The sequence below is a fragment of the Apteryx mantelli genome, chromosome 19, assembly GCF_036417845.1.
Source record: "Apteryx mantelli isolate bAptMan1 chromosome 19, bAptMan1.hap1, whole genome shotgun sequence".
Lineage (NCBI taxonomy): Eukaryota > Metazoa > Chordata > Aves > Apterygiformes > Apterygidae > Apteryx > Apteryx mantelli.
Window position 1 is genome coordinate 10,374,900 of NC_089996.1, and position 18,071 is coordinate 10,392,970.

At 60.3% G+C, this 18,071-nt stretch overlaps 1 protein-coding gene across 3 annotated transcripts; it reads left to right on the forward strand.

The window, feature by feature from the left end:
* Positions 1 to 548: 548 nt before the first annotated feature.
* Positions 549 to 15,371, forward strand: SPATA20 (spermatogenesis associated 20). 3 transcript variants are annotated; one of them, XM_067308290.1, is made up of 16 exons: positions 549 to 624; positions 2,182 to 2,319; positions 2,638 to 2,702; positions 3,141 to 3,295; positions 3,549 to 3,692; positions 3,981 to 4,182; positions 4,282 to 4,412; positions 4,493 to 4,597; positions 5,085 to 5,159; positions 5,427 to 5,639; positions 5,815 to 6,007; positions 6,870 to 7,038; positions 7,538 to 7,746; positions 7,909 to 8,108; positions 8,762 to 8,842; positions 15,085 to 15,371. In XM_067308290.1, the coding sequence occupies exons 1-16, from the start codon at positions 593 to 595 to the stop codon at positions 15,271 to 15,273; spliced, it is 2,301 nt and encodes a 766-aa protein (XP_067164391.1). In that variant the 5' UTR covers positions 549 to 592; the 3' UTR covers positions 15,274 to 15,371. The 3 variants fall into 3 exon arrangements, with proteins under 3 accessions (XP_067164391.1, XP_067164392.1, XP_067164393.1); XM_067308291.1 differs by lacking the exons at positions 549 to 624; positions 2,182 to 2,319 and having other exon boundaries at positions 3,103 to 3,295; XM_067308292.1 differs by lacking the exons at positions 549 to 624; positions 2,182 to 2,319; positions 2,638 to 2,702 and having other exon boundaries at positions 3,213 to 3,295; positions 3,369 to 3,692.
* The last annotated feature ends 2,700 nt before the right edge of the window (positions 15,372 to 18,071 follow it).

Genomic DNA, 18,071 nt, shown 5'->3' on the forward strand with positions numbered 1-18,071 from the left:
CAGCGGGGCGGGGGGTCGCGGCACCTGGGTGCTGTGGGTGTCGTGGGGGGGGGGGGGGGAACGTGTGTGTGGGGGGAAACGTGTGTGGGGAACCGTGTGGGGAAAACATGTGTGGGGACTGCATGGGGGGAAACGTGTGTGTGGAGAAACGTGGGTGGGGAACATGTGGGGGGGGCAACGTGTGGGGAAACGCATGTGGGGAACCATGTGTGGGGAAACGTGTGTGTGGGGAACCCTGTGGGGACTGTGCGTGTGTGGAAACGCATGTGTGGGGAAATGTGTGGTGGGGGGAATGTGTGGGGGGGTAAACGTGTGGAGAACGTGTGTGTGTGGGGGGGGAATGTGTGGGGAACGTGTGTGTGGGGAACCGCATGGGGAACGTGTGTAAGCGCGTGTGGGGATTGCGTGCGGGGGGAAAGGTCTGTGGGGAACCGCGTGTGGGCACAGCGAGGCCCCCCCGGAAGGGGCCGGCGCCAGGCCCGGCGCGGGGGAGGCCGCCGCGATCCCGTCCCGCGGCCGCCGCGCCTCGCCTCGCCGCGCCGGGTTGAGCGGCGGCAGCGCGGCCCCGCCCCGCGCGGCCCCGGCGGCCGCCATGTTCGCGGCGCCGCTGCGCCGGGCCCGCAGGTAGCGCCGGGGGCCGCGCCGGGCGGGGCTGGGGGCGCCCCGGGGCCGCCGCGGCCCCTGCGCGGGGGGGGCGGAAAGGCCGGGCCGCCGCGGGGCCCAGCGGGCGTGTGGCCCCCGCCCCGCGGCACGGGGCAGCCGGCGGGGGCCGCGCCTCGTCCCTGCACCCCCCCGCACCCTGCACCCCCCCTGCAGCCCCCTTGCAACCTCCCCTGCACCCCATCCTGCACCTCCCTGCATCCTATCTGCACCCTGCAACTCCCCTGCACCCCATCCTGCACCCTGCAACCCCTCTGCACCCCCTGCACTCCCCTTACCTGTACCCCCTTCAACCTCCCTGCACCCCAGAACCCGCCCTGCACCCCTTCTTGCACCCCTCTATTTCTCCCTGCCCCTGCTGTGCCCCCCCCCGCACCCCATCACTCTTTCTTGGACCCCCCCCCCCGCATCCTTCCTGCACTGTGCCTGCCTCCCCCCTGCCCTGCTTCCCCCTGTACACCCCTCCATCCTTCCTCATCCTCCCTGCATCCCTCCTGTGCCCTGGTGCCCCCCCCTGCACCTCCCCCTGCATCCTTATACCCCTTTGGCATTGCTGCACCCAGGAGGCTGCTCTCTGGTCCCATCCTGGCCCCCACTCCCTGGCCACTGAGCGTTTGTGCCCCCCCGTCTGTCCTGCCTTGGCTCTGGCTCTGCACTTGCCTAAAGCAAAGGCGGTTGCTGCCCCGGGGACAGGGTTTGTGGAAGGAGAGGGCAGAGCGGCTGCACCGGGTGCCGCAGGGTGCTGGGCCGTGTGCCTGTGCTTCGGCCGTGCTGAGCTGGCGGGGATTTTCCTCTGTGAGGACACATGAAACAAACACTGCAGCGCTGCTCCCTTAGCCAGGGTTGCTGGGTGGCTGTGCCCCCCCCCCCCCAAGATCTCCAAAAGGGTGCTGGTGCTGGTGCTGGGCTGGGGGAGAGGAGGTCCTGGGGGATGGCAGTCTTCAGGCCATGCCTGCTCGAGCTTGCAGACCGCCTGCATCCTTGCGCTGCTGGAGGGAAGCAGCCTGTGCTGAATCACCAGCCACCCGGGCTGGATTCGTAGGGGCTGCCACACCGATGGAGAGGCTCTGGGTCCCAGGACTGGATGGCACTCGGTCGTGGCTGAAGGTGGACCAGCCAGGACCTGCCTGAATGGAGCCGCCCTGCCCGGCTCTGGCACAGCTCTGGGCTGTGCGAGCTGTTCCCGGGCACCGCTGCAGTGCAGCATGTGTCTCACGCACCATCGCTCTTCCTCCTCTCTGTAGCCTCACGGGCAGGGGGAGCAAGCTAACTCCATGCTGTATGGCCTGAGACCTCTGGGTAGCATCGCTTCATGAGATGCTGTAGGCCTTGCAGCATCCCCAGAAGGTCTTTTGCCTGCTGGCAAGTCCAGTCTTGGCTTTGCAGCATGGGGGATGCAGAATCCCCCCACCATCGGCAGCCCGAGGGGACCCTGAGTAGGGCTGTGCTGGGGTCTGGGATGTTGCTGCTTTCTCCAGGGCCAGGCTGGGCAGAGGAATAAGATAATGTTTCATGTCACAGGTGTGTGTTTCTGAAGGGGAGCATGACCATGGCCACAGGAGGGAAAAACAGTGAGCCCAGTGTCCCTCGTTATACCAACCGCCTGATTAATGAGAAGTCCCCCTATCTCCTCCAGCATGCTCACAACCCCGTGGATTGGTAAGAAAGAATCTCACCTTTCTCCCTTCTTTTCTCCCTGCGGCGGCATGAGCTGAAATGTATGGGACTGTGGAAGTGGCTGCCGCAGAAAGGGTGACAGTTTAAGTGGCCTGGCCTCTTTGGGGGAACAGCCTGCCCGTCTGTGTCTGTTGTGGGCATCAGCCAGTGGTTGTGCTTGTGGGCTCAGACTTTGCACCGAGAGGGGCTTGCCTAGTTAAGAGTGGTGCCCTGACTGCTCTCCATCAGACAGCTTTAGAGGAGACCCTGAGTCCCAGCTGCAATGATAGCTGAAGCTTTTTTCTTTACTTTCCTCCACAGGTACCCTTGGGGCCAGGAAGCCTTTGATAAAGCAGAGAAAGAAAACAAGCTGATATTTCTGTCAGGTAACTAGGAACAAGACATATTTAACTTTCCACGTGTCATTCTGTAAATGACCAGATAAGCGGGGCTGCTTTGCCTGAGCTGGTGCGTGAATAGCCCTGTAGGTAAGGATGTAGGTAAGGATGCTGGTTATTAATTGTCCATCAGCAAGAGATGGCCACCTGTTTTAATGGGCCCTTGCTGCAGATGGACTGCACCCAGGGGCCTTCTTGGCTACCGGAGTCCTTGGGTCATATCCTTGGAGCAAGAGCTGGAGAGATCAGGAGGCCTTGCAAGTCTCTGTGCTTGATGCAGGCCTTTTTCCTTGCAGTCTCTTCTCCAATGGGGAAGCAACTGTTCCCCTTAGCAGGGTACTTCATGCTCTAAGCGATCTCCCCATAGAGTGTGTGTCCTGCTTCTCAGCACAGGGCCTTTCCTGACTTGGCTGAGCTTGTTTACAGTTGGCTACTCCACCTGCCACTGGTGCCATGTGATGGAGGAGGAATCCTTCAAGAACAAGGAGATTGGTGAGATTATGAACAAGAACTTTGTGTGCATAAAAGTGGATCGTGAGGAGCGGCCAGATGTGGACAAAGTGTACATGACCTTTGTGCAGGTAAGAGGCTCAGACTGAGCTCAGGAGGGCTTTGACTGACTCTCAGGATGAGACTCATGACCATGTTCCTCAGGCAAGAAGTGATGCAGTTCTTGGGAGCCCAGTATGTTGGGTGGTCTGAAAGAGGCCATGATCACAAGGATGGAGAAAAGCACTTGTCCATCCTCATGTGAGGTACATGCACGTGCCAGAGGGGTACAGAGCAGAGGATACCTTTTGTGTGCTCTTGGTGCGTCTGTGATTTCTCTTTCAGGCAACCAGCGGTGGAGGTGGTTGGCCGATGAGCGTCTGGCTGACTCCGGACCTCAAGCCCTTTGCAGGGGGGACGTACTTCCCTCCTGACGATAGAGTTTACCGTGTTGGCTTTCGGACTGTGCTGCTCCGAATCGCAGAGCAGGTACAGAGCAGGAGTAGGGCAGTGGGCTAGCAGGCGGTGTTCATACAAAGGGGTAGCAGAGAAATTGGACTGGGTTTGGTAGGTGAGTGAATGAGTCAAGAGAAAAAGAGTTATCGGAAGCAGTAGCATGAGGAACAGGTCAGAGCTTTGGCTCAGTTAGATATGGATTTGAACTGATCTGGGGAGGGAGACTGAGAAATGAAGGCAAAATTTGGGCTGGTGCAGTGCAGGAAGCAGAAAGAAAGAGACAAAAAATGGCAGGACTGATTTTCTCGCTCTTCTTCCTAGTGGAAGCAGAACAAAGATACTCTGTTGGAGAGCAGTCAGAAGATCATGGAAGCACTCCTAATCCAGGCTGAGATCCGTGGCCAGGCCCAGGAGTCACCCCCGCCATCCGAAGAGGTGATGGGCACATGTTTCCAGCAGCTCTCCAAGTCCTATGATGAAGAGTATGGCGGCTTTTCAGAGTTCCCAAAGTTCCCCACCCCAGGTCAGTCTGGCCTCCGTTGCTGAGCCCTGCTGTGGTGCAGGCAGTGCCGTGCGATCCAGAACACACCCTGCAGCCTCCCACTTTGTCACTGTATTTCAGTGAATTTGAATTTCCTCTTCACGTACTGGGCCCTGCACCGAACGACTCCAGAAGGGGCCCGGGCACTGCAGATGGCCCTCCACACCCTCAAGATGATGGCCTACGGGGGCATTCATGACCACATTGGTCAGGTAAGAGGAAGGCCTTGGAGGTAAACTCCAGGCATGTCCAGGAGGTGTGGGGTGGAGACACATCCTCTTGGTCTTTGCAGGGGTTTCACCGCTACTCCACTGACCAGCACTGGCACGTCCCTCACTTTGAGAAGATGCTGTATGACCAGGGACAGCTGGCAGCCGCGTATACCAAAGCATTTCAGGTATGGCCAATGCATTCCCCTGCAGGGAGGTGTGCTCAGCACAATGAGTCCAGGCGGTGGGGGGTTGACTCATTTTGGGAAGCAGCTTGGAAACCTGTTTCCCAACATTTTGCCCACCCCAGTTGGCCTAGGAGGTCCCATTCTCCCCTTTGTTGACCTGTCTTCATCTGGACAGGAATGCTGCACAAGGCTGTGAAAATTTAGCCGCAGGATTTTGAGTATGAGGGAAAAGGACACTGTTTTCTGGCTGGTCTTTGCAGGTGTCCAGCAAACATGTCCTGCTCCCCCGACCTTGGTGTAAAACCAGGGTTGCTGTCCAATGCCTCTAGATCTCTATCAGAGATCTAACTCTGAGTCCATCCCACATTTAAAATCCTTGGGTGTTCAAATGTGTTTTTCCCCTTTGTCAGCTCTTTAAATCAGAATCTCATATACCTTGTGTCTCTTTCCTTCCCTCACCCCCAACTCCACTCTTTGTCTCACACAGATCTCTGGTGATGAATTCTTTGCTGATGTTGCTGGAGATATTCTGCTCTATGTCTCCCGGGACCTGAGTGACCAGGTAAGCTTTTCCCTGCACTGGGGCAAAGGGAGTCACTTAGACCTGTCTGGGGTAAATGGGATGTGGTTCAGGGTGGCGAACGCTTTTGCCTCCCTCTGGTCCCTTCTGATCTGAGTCTGTCTCGTGTCTGTGGCACTCCTGTCTCTGCACTGCAGCCGGGTTTAGCCATAAACTGGATCGCATTCCCAGCGGTAATGGGGAGTAGTCTGAGAGATGCTGTACCAGCAGCTGGGTGCTGTCTCTGATAATAGTGCTGCTTCTTCCCAGGCTGGAGGTTTCTACAGCGCAGAGGATGCGGACTCCTACCCGACCGCCACGTCTGGAGAGAAGCGAGAAGGGGCATTCTGTGTGTGGACGGCCGAGGAAATCCGGGCCCTCCTTCCTGACCCTGTCGAGGGGGCCACAGAAGGGACAACTCTGGGAGATGTCTTCATGCACCACTATGGGGTGAAGGAGGATGGCAACGTGAGCCCCATGAAGGTGAGGGAGAGCAAAGCTGTGCCTGGTACTGGGAGCATTGGATGGGGAAATTGCACTACTGGGCATGCGGGGAAGTGACAGCAGCCCCAAGGCAAGCGGGGTCTTGCAGGAAGCTGGTCTGCCCCCAAGCCCTCATCAGCCAGGCGGTGTTTGTAGAGCGGGGCTCTCCTTTCAGGACCCCCATAAGGAGCTGAAGGGCAAGAACGTCCTTATTGTCAAGTCCTCCCTGGAGCTGACAGCGGCCCGGTTTGGGCTGGAGCTGGGGCGGCTCAGCGCCCTGCTGCGGGAGAGCCGGCAGAGGCTGTCTGCAGCGCGGGCGCAGCGGCCGCGGCCTCACCTGGACACCAAGATGTTGGCATCGTGGAACGGTGAGAGGCGGCTCTCGGCTCCAGCTCCGCGGTGCGCAGTGGCATGCATGCCGCAGCCAGGCCCCTCTGCAGCCGTGACTGGGGCTGGGGAAGCTTTGGGGGGTTGTTATGAGTTTCCCCGAGTCCAACTGAGCCAGGACAGGCCTCAGGGAGGCAGCTTGCGGCATGGCCCCTGGCCCGGGAGCACGTGAAGGAAGCAGCCCCAGACACCTCCAAGCCGTGGTGGTGGCAGGGTCGGGATGTTGCTGAAGGTCAGGATGTTGCTGTGGCCTTTTTTTCCCTGCTGCCAGCAGAGAGCAGCAAAACCCTTCTCCTGGCTCAGCCCAGCTCCACAGGACTCGGCACCAGGGAAAGGGTGCTGAGCTGGGCGTTCAAGACCCAGGTGGGGCCTAGATCCCATGTCCACCCCTGCCTCATCAGAGTGACCCACAGGTTTGCATCTGTCTGTCCAAGTGTCCTGCAGCAGTTAATAACTGCAGGATCCCAGGCACTGTTTCTGGCTGTAAATGCCTAGTGTTCCTGTTTCTGGGGACTGTATCGGCTGGAGTTATATCATGTAGCTAAGTCCTACAAACAGGAAGACTCTCTTAAGCCCAGTTTTTGCCCATGAGCAAAGGCTGAGCTCTTGCTGGCCTTTCAGAGCTCTTCCTTTCTCATCAGTGATAAAAAGTGACTTTCTTAGTGGTTTAAACTGATTGTAAGAGATGGCAGTTGAGCCCTGACCTGCTTTTGGCCTGCCTTGGATGTCAGGGAGGATGAGCTTCATACTAAGCATCCTTTAAAGGAAAGGCTGTGACTTTCCAGCCGGTCCTTGCACCCCAGCCTCTCCCTGAGCCCATCCCTGTGTCTGTGGCCTCCGCAGGACTGATGATCTCAGGCTTTGCCCTGGCTGGGGCAACCCTGGCCAAGGAGGAGTACGTGAGCCGGGCTGTGCAAGCTGCCAGCTTTCTGCAGAGACACCTTTTCGACCCCACCAGTGGGAGGTTGCTGCGGAGCTGCTACCGGGGCAAAGACAACACGGTGGAGCAGAGGTGAGCCGAGGTACAGAGCGTCTCCGAGCCGCCTGGCCACCCTGTAGCTGCTGCCCTGACCCCCCACGGTCCCCGTCCTCCCATCCTCCAGGCCAGACTGAGCGTGAAGGGAGGGAGGCTGTTTGCCATGTGCAGAGCTGCCTCCTGTGCATGTGTTTGGGGATGGATTAGTACTCTCAACAGAACAAGGAGGAATTAAGGTCAAATCCTCTCCTTTCCCTTTCTCATCTTCCTTCCGAGCTGATAGGAGCCTTCCCTGTCCTTCCATGCTGCTCATGTCCCTGTACAGTATCCCAGGCCTGAGTGGCACGATGACTTGCAACAGGCACTGCTTATCTTGGACTGAGCTGAGGGAAGGGCCAAGCGAGGTGGTGTCTCCTCATCTGACCCCCAGATAGCAGAGACCAGTGGCTTTACCCTGCCAGTCTTAGGGGGTTGGAGGCCACTTCCCACCTGACTGACCTAGAGACCCTGATGGTCCTTCTGTTTGCCACTGTAGTGCTGTGCCCATCCAAGGGTTCCTGGAGGATTACGTCTTTGTCATCCAGGCTCTCTTTGACCTGTACGAGGCCTCGCTGGACCAGGGCTGGCTGGAGTGGGCCTTGCAGCTCCAGCACATGCAAGACAAGCTCTTCTGGGATCCCAAAGGCTTTGCGTATTTCTCCAGCGAGGCTGGCGACCCCTCTCTGCTCTTCCGCCTGAAGGACGGTGAGCTTGGGCACCCATCCATGCTCTCCATGGCCAGGCATGGGCTCGTGTCCCCTGGGCAGGTTGTGGTGTGGCAGTTTAGGGAAGGCAGGGCTGATGCCTGGCTGGAGGCCCAAGCTGTGGGGCAGCTGGACTGACTGAGGGGTTGTTGTCTTCCCACAGACCAAGACGGAGCAGAGCCCAGCGCCAACTCTGTCACTGTCACGAACCTGCTCCGAGCGGCCTGTTACTCTGGCCACATGGAGTGGGTGGAAAAAGCTGGGCGGATCTTGGCCGCCTTCTCAGAGAGGTTGCTGAAGATCCCAGTAGCCCTGCCAGAGATGGCCCGTGCTAGCGCTGCCTTCCATCACACCCTCAAACAGGTAGGGGCCGGGCTGCCGGCCAGGCCGCGGGTCGGCCAGGGCTCGCGTGTTTGCCTCTCCCTGTGGGCCAAACTTACCCGCACTGGGCAGGCAGCACTGAGCAGACGTGTCCACCTACACATCTGCCCTGTTCCATGTACTCCACCACCCAAGCTCCCCACCTCAAAGCGTGTGGGAGGGTGGCAAGGTGGCGTCCATCTCTCATCAAAGCCTTTGCTACGGGGTCTTAGTTTCGATGCTCCCAGGAGGCCAGACCAGGGGCCCTGCTCTTGGCGTGTGTGTAGGTTTCAGCTCCAGCTCCATCAGCCAGTTCCAGTTCAGGTTCATAATCTGGGTGCAGATGCCCTGCAGTTTCTTGAGCTGCTTGTGAGCAGGTTTTTAATACCCTCTGTGTTCCACCGTGTCCCTGAGCAGCGCTGAGCCTCTGCTCTGTTTAGCCCCAGAGGTGGCTTTATGTCTCTGCTGGAGTCTGATCCTCGGGCTCATGGTTTCTGGGTGAAATGCCGGAGACTGCTGGGCCACCAGAGCCCAGAGGGACTGGACCTGCCGCGGGACGGGGGCCCAGGGCTGTGTGCGCATCCCTGTGAGCAGGTACTGTCAGAGGTCTCTGCCTCTGCTCTGCCCTTCCTGACATTCATGCTCTCTCTGGACAGGTTGTTATCTGTGGGGACCCGCAAGGAGAAGACACGAAAGATCTGCTTCGCTGTGTCCACTCTGTCTTCTGCCCAAACAAGGTAGAGGTGACAGCCCTGCCAGCCCTCGCCCTGTCCCTGCTGCACAGCCTTTCCCCTGCTGGCTGCAGTCGCGTTCAGTGCTGCCAGCTGGGTTGCTTGTGTTTTCTTCCTCTCTCCCCGTGCTGCTGTAACATCCATCCTCCTCCTCCTCCCCACCCTGTCCGGCTTCCCTTCCTGGGAATATCCCATCTTTCGCTTGTTTGTCAGCGCGGCTGGCGTGGGCCATGGCTCAGCCTCCTGCACACCTCTCCCTGGTGCAGAGAGATGGCAGTTCAGCTCCTTCTGGCAGCCCAGCCCTGGCACAGGAGTTGATACAGCAGCGTCTGCTGTCAGTTGTGTGTGTTTCCACCGCTCTCAGCCTGGCCCAGTGCCCCCAGCACTGCTCTCCCAAGGGAAAACTGTTTGTTCCAGTGTGGATGTGTCATGCCCCGCGCTGATCCACCTGGTGTCTCGGTCACCTTCAGCCTGGAGATGTTCTTACATCCCTGGGAAGAAGCAAGCCAGTACCTTGCTCCCTCTGCACTGGGGGCTTGGGTATCCCCTGGCCCGGAGGGGCTGGCTTCTCCAAAAAGGCTTTGCTCCGAGCCCGTATGTGATAAGCCACGCTGTGGTTGGCGTTGTCATGTGTGTAGTGGGGTTACTGTCTCGCTGTGCTTGTCTGAGTCTCCACTCAGGGACATGTCACCCAGTGCATCCCCGACCAGGGCTGGGACGAGTGCTGGGCACGCCGGGGCTGAAGGGAGGGCCCCCAGCTCTGCGGGCAGCGCGGAGGGGCCGCGTTGCTGTGGGGAAGGAGCCGTTTGCTTCCTGCGGAGTTGGCAGGGAGCAGCAGCACTGCAGCTGGCTCCCCGGCGCCCGTCACGTTCAGCCGCAGCGTCCCTGCCCGGGGGCTGACAGCTCGCCTGCGTGCAAGCCTGCTGAGTTTAGGGAAGTGGGGCTGGGCTGGCGGGCGGGGGGGCAGAGCGTTTGGACCTCTGGCCCTGCTCCTCTGCCTGTCGGTATCCAGGGATCGGCATGTTGAGCTGCAGCGCATGGGTAACTGGCACTGGGGCAAAAGCACTGGTTTCCCTCTGTACTCCAAGCTGGGGCAAACTGGAGAGAGGCCAGTTGTCAGCAGTAAATGATTCCCTAGCCTGTCTTCATGTCAGACCATGCGACAGAGGTTTTCTTCCCCGATCCTCTGCGTCAAGTGCCTAGCAGTGTTTAATGACGGTGATGGAGGACAGTCACGGCTTCTGTCCCCCCACCAAAACGGAGGCCAGGCCCCGCTCCCTGCTCCCCACGCGTGCAGGATCAGCAGGCACCGGGAGTGCGGTTAGGGGAACAGAGCTCCTGGTCCTTCCTCCCCTTGCCCGGTCCAGCTCCCCTTGCATCACGGCTCAGCCAGCCCGTGACCCGTGCCGGTCCCTGTGCTGCGTACGAGGCCCTTCTCTGCTCCAGCTTTATTCCTCCCTCTCCCTTTGAAGGATTACAGCGAGTGACCCAGTTTGCAGGAATCGAAAGCACTGTGTTGGCAGCAGGGAGCCAAGTGCTGCTGTTAATAACTAACTCCCTTTCCCAGCAGCGGGTTCAGTCCTCGTTCCCCTGAGCCTGAACAGGCTCTGGGAGGGGGACGTGGCCAACAACTTCAGGGGTTTTGAGCAGAGCAAATAGCACAGCGGTTTCTTCCCCTCCTCCCGCGTGGTTCAGTTGCCTCCTGTTAAGCTGGCAACAAGCCCAGCTGTTGAGGAGGTTTGCTCCCCGAGGGGACGGTCCATCCCCCTGGGCCTTTGCCTTCCCCAGAGTAGCCAGGAGGAGGAGGGCTGGGTGCTCTCCTCATGGCTTGTTTGTGCATCCTCTCTTGGGGTAGGTAAAACGCTAGAAGCTGCCCGAGGAAAGCGGCACTAGGCTGGTGATTGCAGACGGACTGTGAGCACGGAGGGGTGCGGCTGGGGTCGTGACGAGAGGCTGCGGTGGATGGTTGAGAGAAGACAGGTCGGGGGTCCATCCCTTGCCACATGTCTGCCATCTGCGTAGCTTGTTGAGGGTTTCTCTTTCCCACCGTGACGCAGTGCTGATTTCAGGTGGAACTAACCTCTGCTCTCCCCCATCGTGTGGCAGGGGCACACTCCCACACGGCAAGGATAGAGAAACAACCTCTGTTGCGCGTGCAGTGCTGAGGGCTCCTCCTCCTTCTTGCATCCGGAAGGGTCATCCTGGAAATGCTCGTTCCTAGTGCCGTGATGGGGAGCGGCAGTCAGGGACTGAGCTGCAGTCTTCTTATCCCCCAGCGTGAGTCCACACATCATGGTTTGGACTTGCTGGGCCAAGGCAGATGACAGATCAGAAGCTGTCATGTTTGGCAGCCTGGCTGCTGCCTGAGCTTGTTTCCTGGAAGAATGACTTTTCCCACGCGTTTGTGAATGTGGCAGGAAGATCTCTGCCAGAAAAACTCTCTCCACCGAAGGAGTGCAGACCCAGAGGTAGATATCTCTTCTTCCCAGTGCACCAAGTGCTGAAGGAGCTATAGGAGCAGAATTCATCCTCAAGTTTTGCAGCCCCAGGTTCATCTAGTCCACCTTCATAGTGCTTGTTCCTGCAATGAGAGAGGTGCCTGGATTACTGAGATTTTTTCCAGCAAATGGGATGTCAGAGGCCTGCGCCCATCGTGGTGACAGCTGTTTTCCTCTGCTGTCACGGAGGCCTGGGGTGAGAGATCTGCTCTCTTCAGTGTCATTTGGGCATAATGGGAGCTGACAAGGAGACAGAGCTGGGCAGAGCTGCAGAGCCGTGCTTCCCCTGAACCGTCATGCTGGGACCTACCTGATGCGGTGTTCCCCTGTCACGGTCTGGAGGGACGACGTGGAGAGCAGAATAACGGGAAAGAGGGCCCTGGGCTGCTGGAGTCGTGGGCTGGGGCCAGAGCTGGAGCAGAGCCGTGCTGCTCTCAGAGGAAGGAAGCCGAAAGGCAGGGTTGAGTACTGGATAAATTCAACAGAGAGGCCAAGGTATGGACACGGCAGGGCTGGGAGCTTTTGTATCCCCCGCGTCAGTGAGAGATGCCCCCTCGACAGCTCGCAAGATCGCTCATGCCCAGAAGAGGCAGCAGTGGTGCAAGTTGCCCGCAGCCCCTGGCCTTGCCCAGGAAAGGTCTCTAAGGGAGACCCCCCCGTCTGCCTCTGCTCCGTCGTGGCCGCCAGCGCGCTATGGGCCGGGCTCTCCTGCCTGTGCCTGCTCTGTGCCGAGGCATCGCCCACACGCCGTGTCGCACAGTGCTGGGGCACTGAAGGGTTTCTTTGGGCATCAGGAGGTTCATGCGAGTGAAGACTTTGGCTTGAAGGCAAAGCTGTGCTCCTGGCCTGGCTTTTGCCCCCTAGGGAGGGTTTGAGGGCTGCGACCCTTCCTTTGGCCAGAAAAGCAGGGTGGGTTCCTCCAGGCCAGTGCAGCCACAGGCAAAGCTGGTAGCGTCAGAGCTGGCATCGCTGATGTTTTCGTGTCTACCTTTGGATTGTGTGTGGCAGCGATTTGGACAATTTAATCCGTAGGAGTAGGTTCTGTCTCCTCACCTTGCAAAGGTAATGGAGAGAAGAGAGTAAAATCCCACTGCTCAGCATTGATGCGGGGGTGAGGATCATGATTCGGAGCAGCCTGACGTCTCCCGCCAAGCATCCCTCTTTCTGTGTTGCAGTGCACGGAAAGGGAGACACAGTTGCTCCTTCTCCCACCCATCTTCAGCCCTCTCCAGCTGTTCTTCATCTCTCCTTCTCCTCCCCAGGAAACAGCCCAAGGCTGAGCCGCCCTGAGTCACCCGCTCTGGGGACACGGCAGCTTTGGGAAGTGGCTTTGCCAAGGAATTGGGGAGACGTCACTGCTGCGTCTCCCGACGCCCCTGCTCTCCCCGGTGCCAGCAGGGCGCTGGGGGCTAGGCTCGTCTGCAGGAGGAACACAATTAATTAGGTCGTTCCAGTAATTAATTCCTTACAAAACTCACATTGAAATTCTTGCTGTAATAAGAAGCCGATGATAAAACGGCATTGAGGTCGCTGGAGCCAGCAAATTAAAATCGACATCGGCGTCTAGAGGAGCCCTTTGCCAGGGGCAACCTCCGTGCCTCGGCGAGGGGAAGGGAGCTGCGCTTTGAACCCTTCCAGGGGCAGTGCTGGTCCGCTCCTCGGGGTGCCGGTCTGGGACGGGGTCCCGGAGCTGGGGACTCCGGCGCCGTGCTCCCGTGCCACCTTCAGGCTATACCCCACTAATTGGACATAGTGCATCCCGGTGCCGTTCTCTCTTCAGCTAGCGTCTTCCATGCCGAGGCGATTTGCAGACTTTTGCTAACTTGCAGCCACATGAGGCTCCCTTCACCTTTCCGTCTTGCTCCGACTGCAGCCTCTTCTGGGGCAGGACGCAGCCCGGCTTCAACAGCCGGTCCCAAACTGCCCAGAAATCTGGGAAAAGCAGCGGAGAGCCCTGGAGAAGCAGGGAGCGCAGGTGGAGCATGGGGAGGACTCTGTCGTGACCAGCACGGTGGTCTCGGCTAGTCCCCGTGCAGCTTCGTGGCCAGAGCGGTCCCCTCGGCATTGCGGTCCTCGTGCCCCTGTGAAGTTGCCGGTGCAAAACAGCGGAGGGAGATTTTTTAAACAGGGTGAAAAAGCAGGACCTCGGTCTTGTGTCAGCTGGGGAGCAGCTGCTGAGGATGGTCCCTGGCGCCGCCACGCTGCCTGGGGCGCCGCTGGCTTCACCTCGCTGTCGCTGGGCTGACGGATGGTGCTAACCGTTGGGTGCAGCGCTTTGGCCCAGCCGGCCCCGCTCTGTGCCTCGGTTTCCCCTTCCTCAGCAATCCCGTGGTCTGTAACCCCATGGGGGGAAGCCTGTTCTCCAGCAGCCCGGCTACATGCTGGGCATGGGACACCTTCTCCGCGACACCCCGCTGCGGGGGCGGCCGGGGCTCGCGGCACCGCCGGGCAGCCCCCGTTTCCCGCGGCACGGCTGCTCTGGCTCGCCCCGAGCGCGGGGCAGAGACGGGGCCGGCTGCGGGAGCCGAGTGGTGCGGCGCAGGCCCAACTGCTCCTGGGTTAAATCTCTGCCCTGTTAATGGTCTTTAGGGTAATTATGAAGGATCCCATTATCTCCTCAGCTGCCGAGCCGAGCTTGCCGGCTCGCCTTTATCCTGGCCCTGCAAGAGGACCTTAGGGAGCCGGCGAGAAAAATGAATAATGAATTTCAGATTGGACATGAATTGGTAATTAATCACTCCTGGAATTAATTCCAGACAAAGCCAACGAGGGAGGAGGGCAAGCGGGGGAGCAGGAGGCAGGGAGGGAAGCAGGCTGAGCCGGGGCTGGGTTGGCGTGTGGTGAGCATGTCAGTGCTCAGCGGGCACTGGCGTGTGCAGGACTGGGGAGAGCCGTGCGTCTCCAGCACCGGGCTGCTGTGGTGTCTGCGGCCCATGGCCGGCCGTCACGAGCTGTTCCCGGTGGGCGCGTGGTGACAGGAGCCTGGGAAGGAGCCGAGGCTGCTGCCGGGCTTCTCTCTGCCCCTTGTCTCGTGGCGGAGCAGGGCCGGGGGCACGGCGGGCGCTGGGGTGCAGGCCGTGCTCGCCCTTCGCATCCGCATCGCTGCGCTTGGGCCAGGCTCCCCGCCAGCTTCCAGCCGCGCCGCCTTGCCCGGGAACGCCCCAGACCTCCAGGGCTAGTAAGCATTTTCCTTTTCGAAAAACTAATTACTGCTGCAGCCCCGCCGTCCCTGTTGGCCGATGCTCCCCGAGTGCCCTGGACCCTTTGCTGGCTGGCACCTTTCGCAGCCGCGCTGGGGGTCCTGCGAGGGGCTCGGCGACGCAGAAGCAGGCGGAGCAGGGATGCCGGGCTGGGGCTGGCAGCAGGGGCTAGCGGCAGCTCCGGCCCGTGGCTCCGGAGCACCGGCCAGCTCGGGAAACGCTCCTCCCGGTGCACACCGGCTGCGCTTCGTCCCCTGCACGTTTCCGTTGCCGGTGGGCAGAACGGGAGGCAAAGCTGGCGGGGGGAGATGCGGTTAACGGCGCCCGGCCGCGGGCTGCAGCCTGACCCTCCGGCGAGCGTCCGCGCCGTGGGGCAGCCCTCCCGCGCGGGGCGGCAGCGCGGAGGCCGGGCCCACAGCGATCAGCGCCGTTGGGGCTCAGTCAGAGGAGGGAGCGGGGCAGCTCGCCGGCCGAGGCGGGGGGTCGCCGGTCGAGCCGGCTGCTCCTGGCCCGGGTTCCCCGTCACTCACCGACACCTTCATCCCGCCAGGTGCTGATGCTGGCAGACGGGGACGGCGCCGCGTTCCTCCGCCGCCAGCTGCCGTTTCTTTCGTCTCTGGAGAGGAGGGATGGGAAAGCCACGGCCTACCTCTGCAGCAACTTCGCCTGCTCCCTGCCCGTCACCTCGCCCCAGGAGCTGCGCACGATGCTCGCCCCGCGTGCCAGCGGCGCCCCGTGAGCTGACAGCACCCCGGCCTCCCACTGCCCCGCTGCTGGAGCAACGGGGAGACCCGTAATAAAGCCGCACTGGCCATCGGCTGCCTCCCAGGTGGTTCTTGGCAAAGCAGCGGGTCCCGCCGCGCTTGGGCCCTCCCCTGCCCGCAGCAGCTTGGGCTCTGCCCCAGGCCGCTCTCGTAGCGTCTCCCCGCGCCGGGACGAGTCGTCGGAGGCAGATGCGGGCAGATGTGCCAGCGAGCTGCGTGCAACGAGCCCAGCAATAACCCCGAGAAACGGGGCAGCCGCTGTCCCAGCCGCAGGGTCGACCCTCGCTGTTGGGGTTTGGACGGGCAGAGGGTGGGAGCGCTGCCCCGTCACGCCGGAGCGCAGAGGGGCCCCGGGAGCGCCGGCGGCAGAGCTCGGGACTCCTGAGCAGCCCCGTGCACGCGCTTGGCGGTCAGATCAGGGCACGGCCTGCCTGGGGACCTGCCCCGGCCGAGGAGCGCCTGGCTCCGCTGGCGCAGGGCTCCGCTCCAGCTCCGCATCGCCCTGCCGGGTGTCCTGCGTCTGCAGCTGGGATCGCTCCAGCGCAGAGGGAGCCGCAGCGCCCGGGGTGGTCGGTCTGGCCTCACTGACGCTCGCCGAGCAGCACCTCCTCCCCCTGCACACATGCTCGCTCCTCGCCTCTTTTTGCAGAGGAAAAAGAAAGCAAATTAAATATAAATCCCAGCATTAATGCAGAAGTCAGATGCGAAAACTATTAGGGTTCCTATAGCAACCCAGGGTAACATTTTCAAAAGCACTTGAAGGACTTAAGAGTCAAGTGCTTTTGAAAATGTTACCCGGTAGGACAGCCACGGTATTTTTCCATTACAGGGTAGATTGTAACATACATACGTTAATACACGGCGTATGCAAAAAAACTGCTGATGGCCACAACTGATGAAAACTTGCAGTAAGACCAAACCCAAGCGCTTCCAAACAGCTAAATAGCAGTGTCCTGGCTTTGCCAGGGATGGAGCGGCCTGGCACAGCCTGAGAAAGGATCTTCAAGAGCCTCATTCCAGTTAACCACTGGGTATCGGGTGCCCAAATCCCCACTCGGTCCAGGCTCGCGAGGCTGCGGTTTGCCCTGGCTCGTGCAGCAGAGCGGAGCGAGTTCCTGGGGTGGGTACGGTGGTGCCCCCAGGGCAGGCGGCCAAGGCCTGGTTGGATACTGTGTCCCCAGGGGTGGCCAGCCCCCGCTTGCCATTTCACTTTGCTTTAGGCAGGTGCCCGCCATCCAGCACAGCCCCAGCTGATTTAAGAGCTGTTATAAGAGCAGGGAGATGTTGCACCTGCACCATGTTTTGGGGCCATCAGTCCTCTCTGCAGCCTGGCAGCTCTGGTGGGAGCCTCCTGGCTCCTGCTGCACCCTGGAGGAGGACGTTTGGCTCGAGGAGGCCAGCACGGATGGGTGAGGATGGGTGCGTTTTCGGCCCGCGCACTCCTGGCAGGTCCTGCTGGCCGGGGCGCTCGGTGCGGGAGCAGGTCTGCGCTGCGACTGCCCCTTTGCTGGCAGAAAGTTTCATTGGGGATGAAAGCAATAACCCCTCGAGGTGCCTTTTGGCCAGCAGTTAAAGCGTGGTGCTTCCTGGGGCTGCAGGTCCAGCGTCTCTGGCCGGGGACACCTGGGTCCCTGCGGGGGACCCCCGAGGACAGGTGCTGGCCCCTGAGCCCAGCTCCTACGGGGAGGCAGAGCAGGCTCCAGTGTTACGGAGATCCTGCTTTCCTGGCCGCCTGCGAGACGCTCGCGTGATTTCCTGCATGGAGATCAGAGCGATCCGTTTCCCTAATAATCTTTTCCATCCCCGCAGAAGGGGAATGCTGTCTGTAATGACACGAGATCCCTTTGGCGGAGCGCAGGCTTCAGCCTCCCTCCCTCTCCCCGTCCCCCCTCTTCCTCCTCCTCCTCCTCCCTGCCTGCGAACTGGTGAGCACTGCGCTTCTGAAGCCGCTCCGATGCCGTCGGGCTCCCTGGGAAAGGCAGCCAGCACCGCGGCCGCCTTGCCAGTGCGATGCTGTGATTGGGGAGCCTTGGCGTCGGGATGCGGGGGCTCCGGGCTGCTGCCGCTGGCTTTGGGGGCTTTCCAGCGGCTTGCGCCAGGATTTGGGGGTGATGGGCCAGAAGAGACGTCTTTGAAGTCAAGGAGGAATTTTGCACCTCATCTCGTGAATACTTTCTGTGCTTGTGGAAGAGGAGAGCTGCCTTTTTTTATTATTATTACTTTTTTTTCCCCCCTTCCCCCTTTGTTTTAAAAGCTGAAGTGTTTCTGGAAATCCAGCTGAAAATTGCTGGCTCTGGCAGCTGGCTGCATTCCTGTCCCTTTCTTTCACCTCAGCACCTTTGGGATTAATCCGATGCCCTGGCCTGAGCCGCCGCCGCGGGGCTGGGGGAGCGCCCCGTGGGGATGGCCTTTCTCACGCACCGGCTTGCTCATTACTGCCTCTCCGTAGGGCAAAAATTCGCTGTAAACAGGCTGTCAGGATTAATCGGGCTGATCAGTTAAAAAAAAAAAAAAAAGTTCTCCGCAATAAATAAAACAGCGGCACCTTGGTGCTGCCATCGGCCCCGTCCTCACAGCTCGGCCGCGGGAGCCGTCGCCGCCCGCCCAGCGCGCGGGCCCGGCGCAGCTCGCCCTGCGGCGCTCCTTCCCTCGCCGCTCTTCCTGCCAGCAACTCACCGGTTTCGCTGCAAATCGGGCTGATTTGCTGAAACGGTTGTTTTCCGCCCCGTGCTCGTCGGCACAATTAAATCAAGGCTCCGCTGACGGCCGCGGT

What these genes read in the sequence shown, in the direction of transcription:
- SPATA20 (XM_067308290.1), top strand. Translation starts at nt 593, where the DNA reads ATGTTCGCGGCGCCGCTGCGCCGGGCCCGCAG. An exon ending in CCGCTGCGCCGGGCCCGCAG is followed by an intron (nt 625 to 2,181) that starts GTAGCGCCGGGG and finishes TTCATGTCACAG; the next exon opens with GTGTGTGTTTCTGAAGGGGA. An exon ending in TGCTCCGAATCGCAGAGCAG is followed by an intron (nt 3,693 to 3,980) that starts GTACAGAGCAGG and finishes TCTTCTTCCTAG; the next exon opens with TGGAAGCAGAACAAAGATAC.